Here is a 24147-nt window from a genome sequence, read left to right as displayed (position 1 = left end):
GAAGAATTTTTTTCACGCAGCGAGTTGTTCGAATCTGGAACGCATTGCCTGAAAGGGTGGTGGAGGCCGATTCGATAACTACTTTTAAAAACGTGGTGGATGGGTATTTGAGGAGAACGGGTTTGCAGGGTTATGGGGAAAGGGCTGGGGAACGGGATTGACATTACATTGTTCTTTTCAAAGAGCCGGCAAAGACTTGATGGGCCGAATGACCTCTTTTTGTGCTGTACGATTCTATGATTCTATGATTCTATTACCCCTGGAAAAGCGATCCGCCAATTGATTAACTAACGGGTTCCTACATACTGCTAGGTGAACAGAGGTGTGTGGAGTAAAGAAAATTGCAAATTACCAGAAACAACAACTCTATATATTTATATAGCATTTATATCACCGCTTTATCATTGGTGGGCGGGCATTCAGCTATTCTGCCCCCTCACTCTGGAACTCCATCTAGGAGTCTCTCTGATTTTCTCCCTACCTCATCTAATTCGAGTTCTGTCTCGAGACATAGCGCTTTGAATGTGCTTTTGGTAATTTTAATACAATAATAATAATAATATAGTCACTCAATCGATGACTGTTTGTGGGACAATGCTGTGCAAAATTGGCTGCCACATTTTGCTCACAAAATACAGTCAATCCACTTTACAGAATACTCTGTGAAAGTCTTTGAGACATCTCGACGACGTGATTAGTTGCTATATCAAATGCAAGGATTATTATTATTATTATCTTTTCTTTCTTCACACCCCCTCAGTTTCCATTCCCAGCTTGGGTGCTCAGCGGTGATATCAGGCACTTTGGGATGTCATCCTGATGTGAAAGACGCAATATAAATGTAAATTTTTACTATATTGTAAAACAGCTGCATGGTAATGTGTTCAGCCATTTAAGGTTGAGCCCACGACCGAATCCCTTATTGAAGGCAAGTGAGTCGGTTGCTGGATTAATTCACACAAAAGGTTTCTACAGATTATTAGTTCATATTCTGTATCTATTGTTAAAGGTTTGACTTACCTCCCCTCTGAATGACCAAAGTGGTCTCCCGTCCAACTGGACACTCCTTCAAGATCTCCACCACCTGCGTGTGACCGAGGGTCTGCACATTCTGCTGGTTGATCTCTACGATAAGGTCCCCTTCATTCAGTCCACCGCATCCTTGCACATCCAGGATCTGTTTGACTCTCTGTCCTGTGGGACTATCTGCTATGGTGAAGCCAAAGCCCTGGGCACTTTTCAGGATAGTGACCGTCATGAATTCAGACTGAGTGACTCCCGAAGAGGCCATGGAAACGTTATCTTCATGGACTGCCGGTAAAGTTCCATCGACCTGACCATCTGTGGAAATTGGATGAAAGGAATGTGTGTGACGGTCGGTGATGTCTGGCACTAAGCGAGAGGTCCGAGAGCCAAAGTCCACGTACGTATCATAATTATTCCGCCCATTAACTAGAATTGGTTGTCGGTCCACTACTGTAATAGGAGGTGCCATGCTGCTGTTTGGGTCTTCAGGATCGAAGGGCAAAGGGTAGCCACGGCACAGCACAAGGTTGACACATTGGCCAATTGGGACAGATTGGAAAATTTTTACAACTTCAGCGTGAGTGTGCCCAAGAACACAGATGTCGTTTATGTAGACAATCACATCACCTAGAGAGAGAGAAAAGAAACAAGAGCATAACTTTTTAAATTAAACAAGAGGCGAGGTTACGGAATTGCATTTGTTTTTCCCATCTTATTTTAAGGTAAAATCAATCTGAATAGTCAAGACATAATGAAGGTTCTGCAGGACTGATGAATTCTATCTTTGTATCAAATATACCATTACTTAGTAGTCAATAATAGTAAATGCTGGTTCTTGCCTTGTTTCATGTGATTCAACAAATAATTCACTGGGCTAGAAAAGTCAATATCAACTCTGTATTGCCCTGAATATTATGGAACCATCATTATCAAGCATAAAAATCTATAAATTTACAAAAATAACAACTAGATAATCATTATTTAGTAATTCACTGAAATGCTACCTAAAATATGGTCTTCAGTATGTTGTTTTAACTTAACCTTGATCAATCATTTTGGAACCAATTTTTTTATCCAGAAATTTGCATAAAAGACAATTATCAAAAGGAGATTCTTTTGTATGAAACACAGAAATGAAGCCTCTTGATCCAAAACTTGCCTGAATCAATAATATCCAGACTTCAAATATGATCAACATCTCTCTCACTGGCTTAATAATAAACACTTACAACGCAATGCTAATTTTAACAGCAACTGGATCTTTAAATGTCAAATATATTCAGTTGTAATGTGATTAGCAATTATATTGATCGACATCAATAGCCAAGCACAGTACAATCTATTTAAGGAATTATTCCAAAATTATGCAACATTCCTTCTGAAAATTACTGATTCATGGCAGAAGGCACTACGCACGTTCCACCTTAAACTTTAATAACCATTTACTGCAGGAAAATGAATCGCAGACTGAATGCGCTGTTGAATTTGTTCAGCTTCTTCAGTTATAAACGACTGAAACTAATTTAAACTGAATTACAAACCATGCCTTCTTATACCTCCCAAAGTTGATGAGCACCCGCAACTCATTTATTCACCCACACAGAGAAAGACTTTTGAAGCATTTTAATTCTTCAAACTTAATTCATTCTGTTAGCAGTAAATCAGTTCCACCAACAGATTAAAACTTCCTCAACACTATAAGTAAAGCTTAATGTATCATCTAAGTGCTGAGTTATGAGATGATGAATCAATTGTGTGCGTTAAAAGACACTAAGTTACTTTGAGCTTATAATTTAGGATAACACAATATAAAACATTTTAAAAATGTAAAGTGCAACCATTCTCGCAAAACACATTTTCATCTGATTCGATGGAAAGGCAATTTTGGAATCTGGGATGGATGAAAACTGTCACTTAAACATAACTATTCAGAGTGTAACTTAAAGAGCCAGAAAGAGCTGCATATCATTCTCATTCTGAGAGTATCATACAAGTCACTATAATGTATTTCAATGAAAGTTATATCACTGTGTTGTTTCTGTAAAGCAACAATGAGTTTGACTAACACTTTTTCTGAAGGTGGTGACCCATTAATGCATATGGTTTAATATATAGGCATCTTCAACTACAATATATTGATTAATCTGGGTACATAATAGAACTATAGAATGAAATAAGTATGTATCTGTATTTAATAATTGTTTAATATTTTATATAGAGAGAATTAAGTAATACTTTAGAATTAGGTACTGTCCTTTCAGTGTTCCTTAGAGAAATGCACCTTTACAATTTTGATCAATGAACATGTCAGTATTAAGCAAAAAAAAAGTTGTTAACATTTTTAATCTGGTGTTGGCCAATCTTCTAATAGGTCATGTTCTTTCTAATCTATTTCCAAAGTGAGGTCTCGAAATCTGACCTTTCAATGACTAGCCTCTGTTTCCAATGAACAAAAAAATTCTCAACCATAGTATCCACATAATAACAATAGCCTTTGTAACTGCAGACTATTTTTAAGAAGACATTCTACAGCGTAGCAGAAAAAGAAAATTTACACATGAAGAAAAGTAGGTGACACAGAATGGTTTTGAAGAGACATTGTCAGATCCTAAATTAACTAATATTTCTACTTAAAAATAGCAGTGTAAAATATGTCCTAAATTCTATCTAGTACTTCAATGAATAAAAAATCTAAAGCTTTAAGTATGATGAGTTTAGACCCAATGTGATGATCTGCCATCCACAGCCAATTTTGTAAAGCCTTTGTCAGTTGTCAAGCAAAATTGGTTTAAAATCAAAATTGATGAAGTTTTCAACTTAATGAAAACTTTTAATCTTTAAGAATATGCAAAACCGTCAAATGCTCTCGCCTTAAGATGCATACTGATCATGACTTTGAACTACGGTACCACTGATAAATTATATCTGTCAATGTCTAATGCATGAGTAACAATGAAGTGTCTCGGGGGAAAATCATTTCTAGTTTACATGCTGATATTTACACAAAAATTAATTTCTCGAGTGAAAAATATTCGACAAGGTTAGTTTCAACTGATAATATTAATGGATGTCATAATTTCCTATCTAATGGTAACAACAACTGCAACTCTTTCTGGATCCACTTTGCATAATGTAGCTCTTGGGAAATATGAAATATGGTCAAATGATGACAAAGTTAGTTGCATACAATTTTTTCTCCTTTGCAATAAGTCTTCTGTACCATGCAACCAACTGGTGCATATTTACATTGTAAAGAATTCTCAACGAAATCACTAAGCATGTTTTACTATCCTTACAAAGGTTACTGAGGACATTAATTGTGGCAATCTCAAAGCACTTAGAGATGTCTCAACAATGTGATAAGGTGCTATATCAAATGCATTTGGTACAGTGCCTTTCAATATTGGGAGGACATCCCAAAGCACTATTTTAACAGTATTGTACACCCAAATACATTGTAATAATATAAAATAATAATGTATAATAATAATATAATATATAATAATATAATAATCCTTGCATTTGATATAGCGCTTTTCACATCTTCTCGACGTCTCAAAGCGCTTCACAGAATATACTATAAAGTGAATTGACCGTATATTTGTGGGCGAAACGCAACAGCCAATTGCGCACAGCAATGTCCCACAAACAGTCATGGATTGAAAATGACCAATTTATTATTGTTTTGTTTTTTGGAAGGATTATTATTAGGCGGATTAATAGTATTGCAAAGTGGATTGACTGTATTTTAAGTGAGAGAAACGCAGCAGTCAATCGCTCACAGTAATGTCCCACAAACAGTCGTGGATTGAGTGACCAAATTGTTTTTTGAGGGATTGTTACTCCTGGAAAGTGGTCCGCTACTCAATTAATGACCGGGTTCCTACTTACTGACAGGTAAACAGAGTCGTGTGGAGTAAGGAAACTTGTCTAAGGTTTCGCCCTGAACTGGGAATCCGGGTCCTCTCGCCTGCGAGCCTAACCACTACTCTATGGGACTCCACAATTTGTATGTGGGGGGTGATACAAATAAGGAAAAATGAGTTCTCTTGAGTGATCAACCTAGAGAATTCCTATCGTCTTGTGACTGGCGTTTGCTCACCTGTCTCCATTTTGCCATCCAGCGCTGCTGGTCCTTCTGGAATCACACTCTTAACCTGTAGAAACTCATCAGGTTCATCACCACCAATGATGGTGAACCCAAATCCCATGTTGCTCTTCTTCAACGAGGTGGTCAGAAACGTCCCCTTCAGCTGTGAAACATCCCGAGTGAAGAGTGGCTTTTCTAGGTTGATAATTCAAAGAAGAAAATTCAAAACCTTTTCTTGCTTTGTGTCAATAGAGTGAGTGCTAAAGGCACTGAGAGTGTGTGACTATTTTGCTATTTTTAATCCTTTCAGCCCTAAGTTTGGAAAAGACGTGATTTTAAATGATTCATGTTCTGTAACCGATTCCATCCTTGAACTGTTATAGTTTTTGCGGCAGGATTTTGAAGTTATACCAAACTGCGTTTTGAGTCTTGTGGAAAGGTTTAAAAATATTGACTGTAAGCATGCTTTAAGCAGGCAACAGAAGATCACACCCCACTGCCAGTGCCTTTGGGAACAGAGAATAATAAGCTGTGATGTAGGATTCCCCACTACAAATGTCTGCTTTACAACAGTGCAGCTTACTGTGAAGTTGCACTTTGACATACCATACAGCCTGTACATTCCAGCACTGCCACTCCGAAACTGAGACAGGTCATTCGTACTGCGAGACCGCTGAGGCAGAGTGCCTGGGCAGGTATGTTTGGGTCTAGGTAATGTTGATGATGAGCCTTCTACAGTTATAAAGGAGAAAAACCCTCATTCTTAGGCCTCGATCTTGTGAATAATGACTATACTCTATAGAATATTGATAGTTCCATGCTACTTAATTCAAAGAACATTAATCTTCACCAATTCCAATATGTGCTCGTTTGCAGCTACAGTATAATTTCTGCTACGACTGATGTCGCAATTACATTAGACTTGCTTTATGCACTATTGCCGAAACATATTGAAAAGCCTCTAAAGGTTAATAATAAATACGCTAACAGTTTATCTTAGCAGGTAAGAAAAAAAAGACAGCATAGTAACAGAGCGTACGACACTGCAAATGTTATGCGATTTACATACAATATCATCATATTACCTCGGAAACCAGGCGATGGGATAGTGCAGGGCACTAGTTCCTGCTGCATTGAATGCTGTTGCTGTAGCTTCTTCTTTGCTTCGAGAACTGGATTCTCAAACTGGGTTTTTCGATTTATGTGACTAAAGCGTCATATGGAAAAAAGAAAAATAGCAAGAGCAGAAGAATGGCACAAAAAGCATTGAAATAAGAGTAATCAAGAAAAGAGAATGCGGTAAGGAAGGAAGAGTCCAGGAGACAGTGAGAGGTGACAAAAAACAAAGACAAACATACTCATTATATTGTCTTCAGGTCTGAAAGGTACCATGTGTCTCTTAGTGGAAATAAAAAGAAAACGGCAGATGCTGGAAATCTGAAACAAAAACAGAAATGGTGGAAATCCATAGCAGGTCGATTAGCATCTGAAAGAGAGATAGGCTAAGCTTTCAGTCATGACCCTTTGAAAAATCATGACACCTCCAAAGGTCTTGACCGGCAATAACCTCTCCATCACTTTCAGGTGCCGAATGATCTGCTGTGTATTGTCACCATTTCTGTGTTTGTACCGTACGTTTCGGCCTGATACATTTTAGCTTATATAGACAAAACATGTTTGCTATTGGCATGTGGTGTTCCAGGTGATATCAAATCAACCCAAAATGCAGTCAAAAGCAGTGAATAGCTATCTCTGGTCTGTGGAGGGGAGATAATGGGGTATAACTACTGACCGCTTTTGACTATATTTTCAGTTGACGTGATATGACTGGTGATATCACATGCTGTGTGCTTCCCTTCTGCATTATTTATTCTCCAAAGCTCATCACGAACCACTACGTTCATTCATCAAACTTTCTATTTTTGGGGGGCCAAAAGATAAATTATCTAACAAAACAGTTGAAGCCACACTTCATCTTAATGAAGAAAAATGAAAGCACATGAAAAGCTGAACATTCAATGAATTTGTACAATTGCAGGGACAATTGCTATACACAATGCAGTCACATTTGAAAGGGCTACGGCAAGCTGGTCTGTGGATTTGTGATCTATTTTAACGGTTGTTAATACCACAAAGTTTAACAAACTTACTCAACAAAATAGGTGCCATAGACTGGATCGTCAATTTTCTCCCAGCCATATGGAAGCTCTGAAATGACACAAAAGAAATCACAGATAAATATAGATTGATAATTATTTCTCCTGTCTGCTGAATGCCAATACACTTATTATGCGTACACAACAACCAGGTGTCTGCCATAGCTACCAAACCTTGCATTTGCTTTGGGGGAATGGTGTTATTAACGGTATTTCTTATAACTAATCTGTTGGTACGAGTTCTGACATCTCTGGCACATTGACTAATGTCGTTATAATGATGTCGGTTGTATACACACAGACAAATGGCTTCTTTCGGAGGAAAGAACCATAGCACATGCACAGTCATTTGTTTCGTGCATTGCATACATGCCGGCGAATATAGTGTCACTGAAAGAGTTAAGAGGGAAGGTCAGAAGCAATTTTGGCCCACGACTATGGAACGCTTTGCCGCAAGTAGCTACTCAGGCTGAGACACATTTAGTTTTCTGAGGGAATAAGTAGCTAGAAATTGGGTCTGATTTATATCAGAACATAAGAATAGAATAAACGAAAGAAAACAAAGGTCTACCTAGTTCGCCTTCCATCATCCTGGCAGTCACATGCACATGTCGTGTCCTGATCTATATACTGTATCCCAAGATATTATTTCCTAACAGAAATCTAGACCTTAGTTTCTTCTCGGAGCTTAGTTTGCAATAGGCAGCATGAGTTCCCTGCAGGAGTCGTTCTATTTTACATCCTGATGCCCTTTTCCTTTTGAGAGGTGCCACTTAGGCTGCCATTTTTCCCGCTGAGCACTCTAACTCTCAATGTCAACGGAGGTGGGAACAAGGCGATCAGGTTTATTTTGTGACGTATACAGAATGACAGGTGAACAGGGGCGTGGGTGGGATATAAAAATAGTCAGACTTTCCGAAGATGTATCTCGCCATCCAGACGGCTGTAGGTTAAACGCTTATCAAAGTCACAGGTTGGATTCCTTTTCATTTCAGAGTGGTACCAAGTCAACAACAACAACCACAACAACTTGCATGTAATACCCTTCACGTGGATAGCATCTCAAAGCACTTAACAGTGGTGTGCTTTGACGCTAAGCTGGAAAGAGAGGGGAGGTGACTTGAAGGCACTGGCGAAGAGGAAAGTCTTCAGGTGTGATTTGAAGACAGTCAAAGAAGAGGCAAGATGTAGGGATTAAGGCAGGGAGTTCCAGATATTTGGAGCATAGTGTCTGAAAGCACTGCCACCAATGGTGGAGCGGAGGGTACAAGGAAGAAGCAGAGGACCTGAGCCAGCTGAGTGAAGTGAGTCAGTAATTTGATGCTACATCACAAAATTGTGAGTGAAATAAAGCCATCATGTGTCAGACCACACAACCACAACAAATTTTACATTTACATAGCGACTTTCATGCTGCGAGGGCATCCGAAACAGTCTATAGACTATCGTCTGTCTTAGATTGTCTGTGTGTCTGGCGTGTAGTGTGATTTATTTTAAATAATTATGGCAGATCATTAAGAATTCCTGCCTACAGTGCAGTAGCCAGCCTCACGAGATTAGGACTATAAAAATCTGTTCCTATAGTAGGGATATTTCATCCAATGCAGTAATAATACAATAATAATCCTTGCATTTGTGCGAGTCTAGACTTTGAGTTCACAGTCTGGCCTGGCACTGCAAAACGGTTCTGGGGGAGTCTTGCATGGTGAGAGGTGCTGTTGAATATGCTGCAACAATTTAGATAAAAAGTGAAAATGGCTCTGGACCAGGGAGATTCCTGACGTGGAGAACAAATTGGAAGGTGGGCAGAGGAGATTCATAAGCAAGTTGGCAGGCAGGATAAGCAATGTATACATCATAGAAAAAACTAAGCATGCTTGTCAAAGGGAGAGGGGAGTGAGGGGGGAGAAAGAGTCGGAGAAACTATGTTTTGGATTGTTGCATTGTTGTACATATGTGAAGCCCAAACAACGTTCTTCACAAACGGGTCCTCAATTTCATGTTTACATGTTTGTCTTAGAAGCAAAGAACATCTGACCCTAACCCTTTAGATGCAAAGTGTTTTGTGGGGGGAAAGTTAAGAGTGTACTGAACTATTTAAAAATCTGGAAGAGTAAACGTAAAATGTCAAAAACAGCACATTAACATCAAAACGTGCCTTTATATTTTCAAAATGGAGATTTAGCAATGCAGTTTGTAACAGCAGAAGGTAATGTGTTCACAGAACCATAATCAATAATGATGAGACTGGCAGGCTGATTGTTCAGAACCACTGTCGTGGTTTCAGGATTTGGAAATGAGAAGTCTTTCCATGTACTGTAAAAATATAATAATCCTTGAATTTGATATAGCACCTTATCACGTCTTCGCAACGTCTCAAAGCGCTTCACAGGATATAATGTAAAGTGGATTGACTGTGTATTTTGTGGGCAAAACCCAGCAGCCAATTGCACACAGCAGTGTCCCACAAATAGCCACGGAGTGAGTGACCAAATTTATTTGAGGGATCGTTGGCCAGGACAGCGGGAGAGAGGGAACCTCCTTTTTCTTTTCGAACAGTGCCAAGGGATCTTTGATAAAATATAATGTTAAAAAATGTAGTATTAAATAACATTACAGAAAGCAAACCATTGTTATGATGGTACTTGACAACAAACTTGATGTGCAACAAACTCACAGCAGAGTAAGAAAAGAGGCAATCAAATGCTGGAAAGTGCCAGTGTTTCACAGGCATCTTGATCAAATTCTGGAAAGCAATGCAACACAACATCAAACTACACAGCTCCCTATTTCTCTTGAATAAGAATCTGATGTGCCCAGAATTATTCTAGTCGTACAGCCGGATTGGGGAAGCCTTTAAACAGGTCGCAGAGAGTACAAATTTCACAGCTTCCTTGTCAGATTAAAAAGAAGTTTAAAGGAAATAACTGATTTAACTTAAAAGTTATGCAGTGAGGAATAAGGAAGGAAAAATTCTCTTGCTATATTAAAAACATAGTCGGTCGATGGCAATTCAGTTCTGAGACCCTGGACTCTGCCCCTGTGTACTTTTCCATGCTACTTATCTGTGGCTGTTGTTATGCACAGATTTTGGAACAGAGGAACAGGCGTAGGCCATTCAGCCCCTCGAGTCTGTTCTGCCATTCTATTAGATCATGGCTGATCAGTACCTCAACTCCAATTACCTGCCTTTTCCCCCATATCCCTTGATACCCTGACCTAACAAAAATCTATCCACCTCAGTCTTGAAAATTTGAACAGATAATAATAATAATAATAATCCTTGCATTTGTTATAGCGCTTTTCACGTCGGGAGGACGTCCCAAAGCGCTTCACAGAATATACTGTAAAGCGAATTGACTGTATATTTGTGGGCGAACGCGGCAGCCAATTGCGCACAGCAATGTCCCACAAACAGTCGTGGATTGAAAATGACCAATTTATTATTGTTTTTTTTTTGGAGGGATTATTATTAGGCTCTGTGTGGAGTAAGGAAACTTGCCCAAGGTTTCGCCCTGACCTGCTGGGGATTGAACTCAGGTCTCTCATTTGCAAAGCGAGTGCTCTAACCACTGAGCTACAGGACTCCACATCCATAGCCTTTTGGGGATAGAGAGTTCCAGATTTCCCCTATCCTTTGCGTGAACAAATACTTCCTGATTTCACTCCTGAATGGCTTAGCTCTCATTTTAAGACTATTATTATAAAAATAAAAATATATTATTATATAATAAAAAGATGAGACTTTGCTGCCTATTGCCGGGCAGGAACTATCCAATTCCATGGTGTATTCAATTTAATTTGCATTTATTATACCAGAATCTGCAACTTTTAATTTTGTTCGCAACCAGTATTTATCTAGTTCTTTTTCTGAGGAAGTTAATAGACAGAGAATTCCCTGGTTTTGCTGGAAGCCTGTTCCATGAATTTATTACTCTGTAGGAGGGGAAAAAAGCAAATTCTAATCTCTAACCTCAGTAAGGCTATTCATTTTGTACTAATGTAGTATGCTCACATTCCAAGTTGTATCTGATTTAGTTGTGTCTCTCAGTATTTTAAAGAATTGGTTCATGTTCTATCTCAATTTCTTTTGTTGAATGGACTCCGTAAATCTCTATGTGTAAATCTGAGAAGGTCTACCTAGTTAATATGCAATATTAATATGCAATTCAATTCATGAGCCTTAACATTTTTATAAATGTCTCGCATGTAGGAAATCATCAGATGCTTTCGACACATAATATCTTATATAATACAGTTTAGTTATCCCTTCAAAGAATTCCACAATATTTTCAAAATGATATTGAATTGACAAAGTACAATAGAGAGAACGAGCAACAATCTGGATACACGATGATTTAGTAAAATGCCTTCGCAGTCTAGTTTCGGATATCGGTGGCAATGAAAGCAGAATTTAATAATCCTTGCATTTGATATAGCATCTAATCACATCATTGGGACGTCTCAAAAGCACTTCACGGGAGACACTATAAAATGGATCTGACTTGTGTAATTTTGTGGTTGGCAGCCATATTCATTTTGTACTAATGTAGTATGCTCACACTCCAAGTTGTATCTGATTTAGTTGTGTCTCTCAGTATTTTAAAGAATTGGTTCATGTCCTACCTCAATGTTCTTTTCTTTTCTTTTCTTGCACACAGCAATGTCCCACAACAGCCGTGGAGTGAATGACCAATTTTATTTTGAATTTTGTGAAACTCTCCTATATTAGGAGTTTACATTCATTTAGCCTGAAAGCAACTTTCTCTTTAAAACTTGCAGTTAGAGAAACTCTGTAAAAGACTGTGAAAATCGACAAACTATTTTCTTCTTTCAAGAGATAAAATCCAAAGTCTCACAGCAAACTTTAAACCAAAGACAGTATAGTGAGGTTAATCCTCTCCAAATAAAGAGCATTACCAATGGTATTATTCTGACTTTAACAAACTAACATGCTCGGGAACAAAAATAATTCTTATATTTGGTATAGCATCTTTCAGGTCGGAAGGACATCTCAAAGTGCTTCACAGGATATACAGAAAGGTCGAGGGACTGTTTTGTGAGTGAACAACTACATAATGTTCTTGCAATCTACGTTTTTCCTTCAAAAACACGCTATTACCTATAATGATATTTTATACCTCAATTTATCATGGAGATGCCGGTATGTGAAGATCGTTTTGGGACTAATACAGAGACAGTGGAGTATTACCTGTCGCCTCATACAGTTGGGGGAAATGTAGTGTAAAATGTACTGCTGGAATTGAAGAAATATCCATTCTCAGCAATAAAGAGAGGTGGAGCACAAGAGTAATTTATAAATCTATATCATTTATAAATGATGTGTATTGAAGTGTTGCCAAAACTATCTCCTCAAAGCGTCTCAGCAGCAGGACATTAGCGTGGTTCACTTTTGAATCACCTGCTCAATCTAAATTTATGCTGTGAGATAAATAAATAAATAGTATAAACACAACGGTAATAGTAATAATCCTTGTATTTGATGTAGTGCTTTATCGCTTTCTTGAGAAGGCGCTTTGCAGAATATATTGTAAAGTGGGTTGACTGTGTATTTGTGGGCAAAACAAGGCAGCCTATTGCGCTCAGCAGTGTCCCCCAAACAGTTGTGGATTGAGTGACCACATTTTTTGTTTTGGGAGGGACTAACAACCCTGGAAAGCAATCCGCCAATCGACTAACAACCAGGTTCCTACTTACGCCTAGGTAAATTTGCCTAAGGTTTTGCCCTGCTCGGAAAGCGAGGCGAGCGCTATAACCAATACGCTACACGACTCACGACGTCTTGAGTTGTGCATGTACATACTTCAGTCCAATGCAGTGTTGTATTCGGATGGGCACAGAGGTTGAAAGCAAAATCAGAGAGCCCATCGTGTTAAAATGAATTCAAATGGATTTCAATTAAAATGTACTTTTGACATCCCTTTGTATATATCATCTAACAGGTACGTCAAAAATATTGGTTATTACTGAAACTGTCCATGGTTCTAATTTTATAACTAGTTTCTTCTGCTGACACTAATTCATTTTATTTTTTTATTTATTCATATTTTTACCAATGGGAAAAGGTCTAATAATCGAAACTCAAGCCGTCACCACCTGTTAGTGCTCTGGGACGCTACACTGTGTGGGGACTCTACATAAATGTAAGTTGCTGTTGTTTCAAGCGAGAGACCTGGGTTCAATTCCCGGCATGGCGAAATGTTGGGCAAGTTTCGCCGAAATGCGGCAGCCAGTTGTGGATTGGTAGTATATTGGATTCTTTATCACCTTTGTGAGAAGCAACACTGGTGGACATAAAAGTCAGACTTTAAGATCACTGTCAAGTGACATTACAACACTGACTCAAAGAACAGTGGGGGTCTAATTTGTGGGTTGAGTTAACAACACGTGCAAAACTTGTAGCATTGGATTCACCACATGAAATGTTTCCGTAGGGAGTGAATTACAGCTACACTCAATTATGTAATGAACCATTGAAGGGGATTTTAGGTGAGTCTCTGATCCATTTGTATTGGTGAATAAGATAATTATATCTATATGTGTTGGCACAAATTGGACTCCAACGATCAAGAGGAGGAAACTTGTCAAATTTTGCCCACCTTAACCTAGGATCCCAGCACTGACAGTACTGCTAGCTTAATTATTTGAACCTACACATCTTATTTATCCTAGCAGTTTGCACAATTTACCCAATAGGTGATCGGAGATATACAACAATATACATTAAACCCCAAGCTTATCAGACTCCATCTACACAACTCAGTAAGTTGTGTAGATGGGAGTAGGAAGTTACAAATCGACTTAGACAGATTAAGTGGGCAAAGCTGTGACAGATGGAGTTAAATGTAGGAAAGTGTGAGGTCATCCACTGTGGACCGAAAAAAGATAAAGCAGAATATTTTCTTATTGGGGAGAAATTAAGAACTGTGGAGGAGCAAAAAGATTAGTGTGTCTATATCCATAAATCACTAAAAACTAGTTCCCTGGGCAAAATGTAACCAAAAAGGCCTATTGGCCTTTATCTCAAGGTACCTGGAATACAAAGGGGAAGAAATGGTGCTTCAGCTGTATAGAGCTTTAGTAAGACCCCATCTGGAGTATTGTGTTCAGTTTTGGGCAGCACACTTCAGGAAAGATATATTGGCCCTGGAGGGGGTGCAGTGCAGGTTCACTAGAATGTTACCAGGCCTAAAAGGGTTAAGTTATGAGGAAAGACTTTGTAAACTTGGATTGTATTTCCTTGAGTTTAGAAGGTTGAGGGGTGATTTGATTGAGGTATTTAAGATGATAAAATGACTTGATAGGGTAGATGCAGAGAAGCTATTTCTTCTGGTGGGGGAATCCAAAACAAGGGGGCATAGTCTTAAAATTAGAAGCAGGACATTTAAGAGTGAAATCAGGAAGCATTTTTACACTCAAAGGGTGGTAGAAATCTGGAACTCTCTCCCCCAAAAGATCGTGGGTGCTGGATCCATTCACACCTTCAAAGTGAGGTTGGTGGATTTTTGGTAGGTCAGGGTAATAAGGGATATGGGAAGAAAGTGGGAAATTGGAATTGAAAGGATTAGTTGAGGTACAGATCAGCCATGATCGAACTAAATGTCGGAACAGATTCGAAGGGCTGAACAGCCTCCTCCTGTTCCTATGTTCCGGGTATCTGGAATTCAAATCTAGCTGGACCGGGCCTGAAACGGATGTTTAAAAAATAATAATTATGCGGGCCTACGTATGGATAGACTCCTGCCAGCCCACCATCTATCCTAGCACCTCCCCATTCTTGCTGGCCTTCAGTGTCCAGGGATATCGACTTCACTCAGATTAAATCCCATGAAGCAGAAGACTGTTTATTCGCTATCTTGTTCGCGAGATTCAAACAATTATAATGCCAATACTGGCAATGCAGTTACACTTATCTAGAAATTCCGGCTTGCCAGACTGGATTCCCCTCCTCCCCTTCCCCATTGCTCCGGCGAGCTGGGGTTTTAGTGTATTCTGCTAAACATCTCCACTTATGAGGTTGACTATGACTAACTAATCAAATTATCGTGGACAGTCTGAACGTTGGAGATATTTATCCACCACACAGCTGGCAATGCACCTGTATAAGTTATAAAGTCTGTTCAGTTACATCATGAGATTGGTGTAGTTAGTAACAGTCCAGTGCATATCAAAGTGGTTGCTTTAGTTTTCAGGTTTACTGTGGCTGAAAATTAATAGTTCTTTTTGTGAGAGAAAGTCAAGAGAGAGCGAGACATACACACATATACACGTAGACTGTAACAATTATCACTGTTGAAATGAAAGATCCTCTATAACCATCCCCACCCCAACTAAAAAGAAACAAGACATTATCAGAGTATATTGGAGTCTAATATACAACAATTTATAACTGGAGCGACATTCCCACAGACTCACTTCCTATTACCAATTACAAGTTTCTACACGATGTTGCATATTAGACTCCAGTCTGCAGCAATCTGGAAGCACTGCTGGACATAGCTAGAAGCACATAAGCAATTGCCTTATTTCCAAGCGCTATAGAGTATTTCTACAAATGCAGTGCACGGATTCGAAAGCGATGCTGTGTGGCCGAATCCCATAAAAAAAGTCTTTGGAATCACTTTTCAACTCCAGGCTCCTCAAATATTTGAAGAAATAATTTGCACATGAATGCTTTCATGCCACTAGTCTGCTGTAAATCGCTGTACAGAACAGCTGCTATATTTCAAAAAAAATTGGAAGAAGCACAGAAGCTGGTTGGAGTCGATTTAATTTTGTTTTGGTCAGTTGGGGGGGTGGGGGGGGGGGGGTTCTGACACATTCGGAAACCCATCACCGTGCTTAAAGAGTATCCAAGCCAAGCTGAGAATTCCATGCATTCCCCCCTAGACATGGAAATCCCAGAGATCGATTGCTGGAATGGAATGCGCACTCTCTCCCTGGAGGGACGCTTCCTGCTTACCTAATTCTGGAAAGTATTAGGCGCAGGTTGGCAAGAGCCAAGGCTTGAGGATCTCAGAGTGTGCGTTGGGGTAACTGCTGGAGTCTGACCAGCTAAAACCCCATAGCTTGGATCGTGGTAAATCACAAATGCATGAAAATTAATATCCAAACACTGTCTGTCTAAATGAAAACCACTGCTGGAACTCATAATAGGCAATTAAAATGCAAAGATGCTCCTTTGCCCTAATCCATCCTTGAGCTAAATTTCACTTGTGGAATGCAGTGATGCTAATTCTGCATGGAATGTCATGTACACATCAGGAAATAAACACTTGCTTGAATATTACAAGCCTCGTTTACACGCACGTGGATTTAAATAATTCCATTTCAAATCTTTTATTAAAAATGAAAAATCTCAAAGTTAATAACCTCTATGATTTTGCATTTTAATGGTAAGCAATATTCATTCACTTCCAAAATAATCTTTCCCTGCACTTGATCTGTGATACCATCTGCCACACTGTTTAATCTCAGAATATGGCTGGTTAATCAGTATCAAAGGACCTTTGAATGAAAGAGCACACATCTGTTCTACAGAATATAAACATGAATTCATTTTTTTTGCAGTTTCAGTGGTCTTTTACATATTTAGTGCTTTGTTAATGTGCTGATTCATAGCAGCATCAAAGCAGTTGGAATTTTATACAGAATTCCTATGTGTGAAACCTTGTGCAAGAAGCACTTGAAAATAATTTGCTCAATATCTTGAATATTGGACACACAGATTTGAATAGACTTAATGCCAACACAGTCTGCTGTCTACAATGTCATGGTCTCTTGACTACAGCCCAGCTGCTACCTGGGAAAGCACAATACATCTGATTAAGAATTCATGGTCTGTTAGCAATATGGTACCCAAGGTGAATGAAACATTTGTAAAGCAACTTTCCAGTGAATCTCAAGTAATTATTATAAGCCTTGCATTTGCATTATCGCGTCACTGAGACATCTCAAAGGGCTTCACAAGATTTACTGTTAAGTATAGCGTATTTTGCAGGCAAATGCGGTAGCCAATTTGCACACAGCGATGTCCCACAAACAACTATGAAGTGAGAGATGTGATCATAACAGTGATTATGAGGCCACTTTCATTTTACTGATTTTTGTCAATCATTTTTTGTAGTTTTATGAAGATCAATTCTATTTGTCAATTCAATAATTTGATAATTTAGAAACTATTCTAGTAAATGCCGCTGAGCTGTTGAAATGATGCCCTTCCTTCGGACAACGTGAATGTGAATGAACAGCAGTGTAGATCTGAGTCCAGACAGCCTGTACTTGTTTCGTTTGTTCGTAACTGGAATGCCTTTAAAGTGAATGATCAAATCCGTAAATTGGGCACTATGTTGCTCAACTCACTATTGTTGGCTAAGGAACATAAGCCTGATGGACACATCCCCTCAATGGTCTTCTATTTGGAAATTCATGCACAAGTATTTCAAGCCTCAATTATAAATCCCTTCACGTCCCTAGCACCTTCCTATCTCTCTGATTTCCTCCTCTGCTCAGCCCCTCTGCTCAGCTCAGTCTGGCTTGCTGCATTCCCCCCGCCCTAACTGCGCCAACAAGGGTTGCCCGCTTACCCCCTTTCCCCGAGTCAGCATCTGACCCAGTCATTGTGAAGCACCCTACGGGAAGGGAAATACAATGCAAGTCATTCCTGTTGCAGGTGTGAAAGCCAATGGCAAGTGGTAGAAATATTATTGTAAAGCAAACATTGAGTAGGTTTAATAACAGAATAAAAGATTACCAGGTTTCTCAGTGTCTGCTTAGACAAATGTTTTGTTTCTAAAACCGATAAAATATACGACTCTTCAAATCATTCCAGAAGATGGAATATGGGGAAAGAGCAGGGACTAGTGACCGTAACTCCAGTAGAAGGGAGAGATGGATCTTGCACGAAACAGGGCCAAATATTCACCTCTGTGATCTTAATATAGACAGCTGATCTTTTTCCTCACCCTCCAAACACACATTGGAGTTTGAAACAAGATACCTGTTGAAAGAAGTCACAAATAATGACTGCGTCCAGGAACCTGAAGTGTCATGCTCACACGTGGAAATAGATTAGTCCATGATAACATTAAAGTGTGATGTTTTGTAGTTCAGTGCGACACTCTCACTGTTTGCGGCTCCTGTTAATGAATGTCGTGTTTTAGGCACCCCATTTATGGAGTGCAGAAGTGAGTGATCGTCCAGTCAAAGCAATATACACAGAGTGCTGAGTTAGCAGATCTGTCAGGGCTGTGATTGAATTGGGTTCAACTGCCTTCAATGCTTATAGAATCAGCAAAAATCAGCAAGGATTCCTACTCTTTGAGAGAAACCAGTGATTTTCTTCTGGATTGTGTTCATGTGTGAGGACATTGAATGGGGATAGGATAGGACTGGGTTTTTGTGCAATTTCTAACCTTTTCTCCATTATTTGAACAGCCAGCCAACAGTCAATATCTACCAACAACAACCTATCACTTACATAGCAGTCTTCATGTAGGATAATGTCTCGAAGTGCTTAACAGCAGCAAGTTTGGATGCCCAGCAAGGGAGGAAGGAGAGTGCGACGAAAGGTAGGTATTGAGATGGGATTTAATAGTAGAGAGGGAGTGATGTAGAGGGATAGAGGCAGTGTGTTCCAGAGACAAGGGGTTTCATCTAAGCTTAGTGTGAAGAACGACCACTTGCGGGAAGTATTTGAGAACTGGCAGCACCTGTTTGACCTCAACAAGAATGTCTGCGGAAAACAAGAGGGAAGATGATCTGAGTGGTCCTTCACTCTGGAACCCTTTATTCCTATTAAACCTTGGCTCACTTATTGCAGTGTGTCCGACACAGCATTTCACATCCCATCTTGTGCAGCTTAACCTCACTTTTAATTTTTTATTCGAATAAAGATGATAACCTCCTCAAAGACTTGAAGTGCAATTTTTTTTCGAATTCGTCCATCTGACTTCTCTGGAGGTTACTGCGGATGACAAACCATCCAACATGTTTCCAGCATTCTTGGGCCTTCTTTTGCACATTGTGTCTGATGTGCTGCCAGACCTGATCATGCTAAATTACACATGGACAGTGCTCAATTACCACAGTTGTTCAGGGAATTGTAATAACAACATCCAACGGTCGACGTGTTTGTTGAGGTCAGGTGGATCAAAAGGTATTGCAATCAATGAGTGGTCAAAAAATTACTTTTATATGGCAGTGTTACTTTACCCAGACAAGAGATAGTCAGGTTATAATAATAATAATCCTTGCATTTGATATAGCACCTTATCATGTCTTCAAGATGTCCCAAATATACTGTAAAGTGAATTGACTGTATATTATCTGGGTGAAACACAGCAACCGATTGCGCACAGCAGTGTCGCACCAACAATTACGGATCAAGTGACCAATTTATTCTTAGAAATGACATTGCATTGAAGCTGCTTTTGTATAGGGAAATTACATTTGTACAGCACCAACTGTCCCTGATGTTAAAGTCATAAATGAAGAAACATCACCTTTTCCACCACTGCTGGTCAGGATGAAGAACATCTCATTTTCTGTTATTTTATTTCAACAAAATATACCCGCAAAACACTGCATTTTCCATCATTGCATTTCTAGATGCATCTGCAAGGTTTCATCTGAGACTCCTTAAGATAGAATTTGGTGGCTAGATTCCAAATCTGTGATGAAAAGCCTTTATAGACATATACAGCCAAGAATAAGAAATGCTAGTTATTTGCCTTGTGTGCTATGTATCATAACCAGCACAATCCTTGCAATGACGCCAAGATAATGACACACAGAGCTTCTCGCAACCTTACAGCCAATTCAATAAACAGTTGATCATTAGCTACCACTGTGGGATCACTTATTGTTTTTAGCACATGGTAAAATAAGGCTATAAAACACTTATACATATCTCAAACAATATTATAGCATTAAATCTTCAGGATGTAACCTTGGCAAAAGAACCAGAGGGGAGATGAGGAGGAATTTTTTTATGCAGTGAGTTGTTACAATCTAGAATGCACTATGTGAAAGGTGGTGGAAACAGATTCAATTTTAGAAGAGAATTGGATTAGATACCTGAAAAGGAAAATATTGCAAGGCTATGGGTAAGAGCGGGGGGGGGGGGGGTGGCACTAGTTGGATAGCGCTTTCAAAGAGCTGGCACAGGGAAGATGGGCCAAATGGGCTCCTTCTGTGCTGTAGGATTCTGTGATTCTATGAAATCCTTATCATAGAAACAGGAGTAGGCCTTTCAGCCCCTCGAGCCTGTTACGCCATTCTATAAGATCATGGCTGATCTGTACCTCAAGTCCAATTGCACGCCCTTGCCCCGTATCCCTTAATACCCTGTCCTAACAGATATCTATCCAAATATTTTGTCCTGGTATTTCTGCTCCTGTTCACCTCCTGTTGTAATGGGCCTGGCATGCTGGATATGTACAGTGGGCCTGGCTGGGCTTGTATCACAGCATCCACTACTGATTGGGAGGCATCCTTCTCCAAATGGTCAAGCGGTTGTTCCCCATTGGGGGACTCGCATGATTGGGGAGTGAATAGGAGGATATGCAGTTCCACCCCTATACTCTCTCTCTCTCTCTTTCCGAGGCTTCAGGAATTTAGACCCTAGAGATTTTTCTACCCTGGGACATTACCAAGTAGGTTGTGATGGTTATCACCAGCCCTGCACATTCGCTGTGTTTATAATAAGTGCTGTGTTTATCGTTTTCTGCTCTCTGCACAATATTCCTGCCTTTTGTTTTTATGAAGTTCTGAATATTGCACAAGTTTCATCAACAGTTTTTTTAAAAAAAAGAAGTGCCAAGATAAATGTACCAATTAACTCTAACAAGCTCCATGGTGGTATGTTCCTAGTTTAAAGCCTTCATTGTTTTAAATACTGTACTTTTGTTTTACATTGAAAATAACTCTCTTGTTAGGATCCACTCCCCAGGTCCCTATGTAACTAACAATTAGGAAATATGCCAACAGTAGCCAGGGTTTATTCAACTGATTTAGGCTCCCTGTGGAGGATATGTCTGGCCTCTACTCAGACACTTTCACTGACATAAAAGATAGTCATTATAAAAAGACTCAACTTGTCAAAAAGAGTCAGAAATCATCCAGGTATCAAAAAAATACTCACCGCATAAACATGTATTAAAATTGAAATACGACTGATTAATTTCTCTGCTTAAAGATGAAATTCGATTATATTTAATTGAACTGAAACCTTCAGGGTGGTTTTAGTTCAATGCATTTTTTATCATGAGCTCAATGGTACATTGAGTTCCCAGTTGCTGCTCTGTTTCAGTTGCCTATTTCCCTTACCCTCCTCTCAAGTGTGTTAGAGTTGCACAGTTGCACAAAGGCTAGGTTCCCTCCTGACATTTGTGGAACTGAAGTTATTTCAATTAAGTTAATTTGCAGAGATGGATATTTTTCATTTGTGAGCCTAGAGAGCAAGCATTGGCAGTCTATTTGACTGTAAACAATGCAATATAATTTAGATTTATATAACACCTTTCTGGTCAGGAGGATTTCTCAAAGTGTTTTCCACTGGGCATCTAAGCCGGGGGGGGTAGAGAGGGGTAAGATGACCCAAATGCGGTCAAAGAGGTAAGACTTGAAGCAGGTTTTGAATGTGTCGGGGGAGGAGGCAAGTCACAAGGGGCAACAGGATGTAACCTGCAAATGGTTGCATTCCTAATCTTTGTCCAAACCATCAAGATTGGATGAAAAGTGAGCTCTTTATCAGTAACACAAGGGATACAGGATGGTTTCACAGATAAATTCAATATGCAGTTGCAGATTGAGGCTGGGGAGATTTTGTTTGGTCAACCAGGTGACTTTGAGACATCCGGAAACATGCCACTATACTTAAAAGTATGCAAACCATATAGGTCCATATGTGTATGGTGTAAACTCATGGAAATATCCACATGTCTGGAATAGAATACACACTTCTACCTGGAGGGACATACCTTGCAAACCTGATTCCGAAGAATATTAGGAGAAAGCTTGGCGAGAGACAAAGTTTGGGGACCCAGAGTGTGTGTTGGGGGTACTGGGAGTTTAACCAGATGAAACAGCACAGCTTACCATTGAGAGCATTGTCTGGCAAGATTCCTGCTGCTTGTCCAGTGAAGACCACCCTACCCATTAGGGCTTTGGCTTGCAGGGTTAACAGGAGATGAGTGGGAAGAATCCTTATCCCCAGGGAAGGTCTGCCTCTTCAATAAGTTTGGCTAGGTGGTCTGTTGTCAGCAGTGCCTTGGAGTACCGAGGACCTGCCTGGCTCAGGACCTAAGCTGTTGAGATTGCCACAGAGAGCTGATTCGATTCCGACATTTCGTTGCCAGGTCAGCCTCAAGGTGACCAACTCACCACTTTCCCCACGGAGCTTAAGTCAACACATTGACCGCTTTAAGAGCCAGGGAATGCCATTTAGTCAATGTTGCACGAGAGCCAGATAAATAACTTTGGTAAAAAAATGTACTACAGAAAGCCGCAATTTCCCAGCAGTAGGAATAAAAATGAAAGTAACTGGCAGCTAACTTGTGCATTGTTCCATTGTAGCACACAGCAAGCTGGGAGAATTTCCAATTACAATCATTTGGCATTCAGGCTAGAGCCATAGTGAGTTGTCAATCTCGATTGGATTCACCTCGGGAGGAGGGGGGCTACACTTTAGTACCTTTTCGTACCTAGTCATAGAGAAGCTCTGGTGTAGCCTCTGCAGAAGGTCACAGGCACAAGGACTGGCTCATTGTTTTAGTCAAAGTCCAAGGTTGCAACATAGGAAGGTTAAAAAAAAGAGAAGAAATGTCCATTAAAGAAACGACAATAACTGGCATTGAAAAAGACATTTTACTGCTTTTATATTCATTGCTATGTTGCAATTTTAAATATTCTTAAGGTTACTCGTGATTGCAATTCTCTCCACCTGTGACCCAGCTCTTGCTCACCAAGGGACTTTTTGCTTAAATTACCTTCTGGGGAAATTGCTGTAAGTGACAAAGCTAAGTACTACTTCGAGGCATAACCGTTCATTGAGACAGATCTGACAAGAGTGAAATGCATGAATTCCAAACGTTTGGTGTTTATTAATTGATCTATTTACCTTAACGAAAAAAAGCAACCGAAGAGGAATAAAGATTATTCCCGTTATCCAAAAGAAAAATCTATTTATGATCCATTTAAAATCACTGCCAACATATTCTGCTAATTTATAATCCAATATGTACTAAAACTGTTTTCACTAAATAAGCATTAAATTGCCAAAAATGTGTCACTGAAACAGACAAGCGTTGGAAAAGAAGGATCTGACATTCAAAGGGCAGAGGTGTTAATCATTCTAAAAGGCAGTGTTTTATTATTCTTTGACAATTTTGCACGTTTATCTCTTTGATGGATTGGTTGAAATAAAATACGCCCAAATTAACCTTAATATGTGTTCATACTGCTGTTTTAGTGCATCAATCACAATGTCAGAATTGTTCAACATTTTCTGAATGTACAAGTATAGATTGGAAATTCAATATTCAGTAGTAGCTAATAGACACATCCAAAGAAGGTAATAATAATAACCTTGCAATTGATATAGGTCCTTATCACATTGTTGAAACATCTTAAAGAGTCTCACAGAATATAGTGTCATTTTGTGGGTGAGGTTACTGGAAATCAACAAAACACTGATGGTAAACAACATTTGTCAGCCTTCAGGATTGTACTTTTAACTAATTTTATACTAAATTTGATAGCAAATTACATAATTTCAGGCATATAAAGGAAGTTGCAAGTAGTGTAGTGATGTTTGGTTTACGAATGCCTCATTTTCAGCCTCAGTTTCTAGTC

The 24147-nt window shown here is 39.3% G+C and overlaps 1 protein-coding gene across 7 annotated transcripts in view; it reads right to left on the bottom strand.

Annotated features, from left to right (window-relative positions):
* Nucleotides 1–24147, bottom strand: part of magi2a (membrane associated guanylate kinase, WW and PDZ domain containing 2a) — a 472217-nt gene that overhangs the window by 75434 nt on the left and 372636 nt on the right. For 4 of the 7 annotated variants that reach the window (XM_042335534.1, XM_042335537.1, XM_042335539.1 and 1 more), the window contains 5 exons: nucleotides 7267–7324; nucleotides 6202–6323; nucleotides 5723–5848; nucleotides 5129–5311; nucleotides 1021–1653 (listed from right to left, as the gene is read on the bottom strand). In XM_042335534.1, coding sequence (XP_042191468.1) covers nucleotides 1021–1653; nucleotides 5129–5311; nucleotides 5723–5848; nucleotides 6202–6323; nucleotides 7267–7324 — 1122 coding nt within the window. The remainder of the gene's footprint in view (nucleotides 1–1020; nucleotides 1654–5128; nucleotides 5312–5722; nucleotides 5849–6201; nucleotides 6324–7266; nucleotides 7325–24147) is intronic. The other 3 variants (XM_042335535.1, XM_042335540.1, XM_042335536.1) reach the window with 2 other exon arrangements.

Source organism: Callorhinchus milii, unplaced genomic scaffold, assembly GCF_018977255.1.
Source record: "Callorhinchus milii isolate IMCB2004 unplaced genomic scaffold, IMCB_Cmil_1.0 Scaffold5, whole genome shotgun sequence".
In the NCBI taxonomy this organism is placed as follows: Eukaryota; Metazoa; Chordata; class Chondrichthyes; order Chimaeriformes; family Callorhinchidae; genus Callorhinchus; species Callorhinchus milii.
Note: the sequence above shows the minus strand (reverse complement) of the source record. Positions and strands in the feature narration are given on the sequence as shown.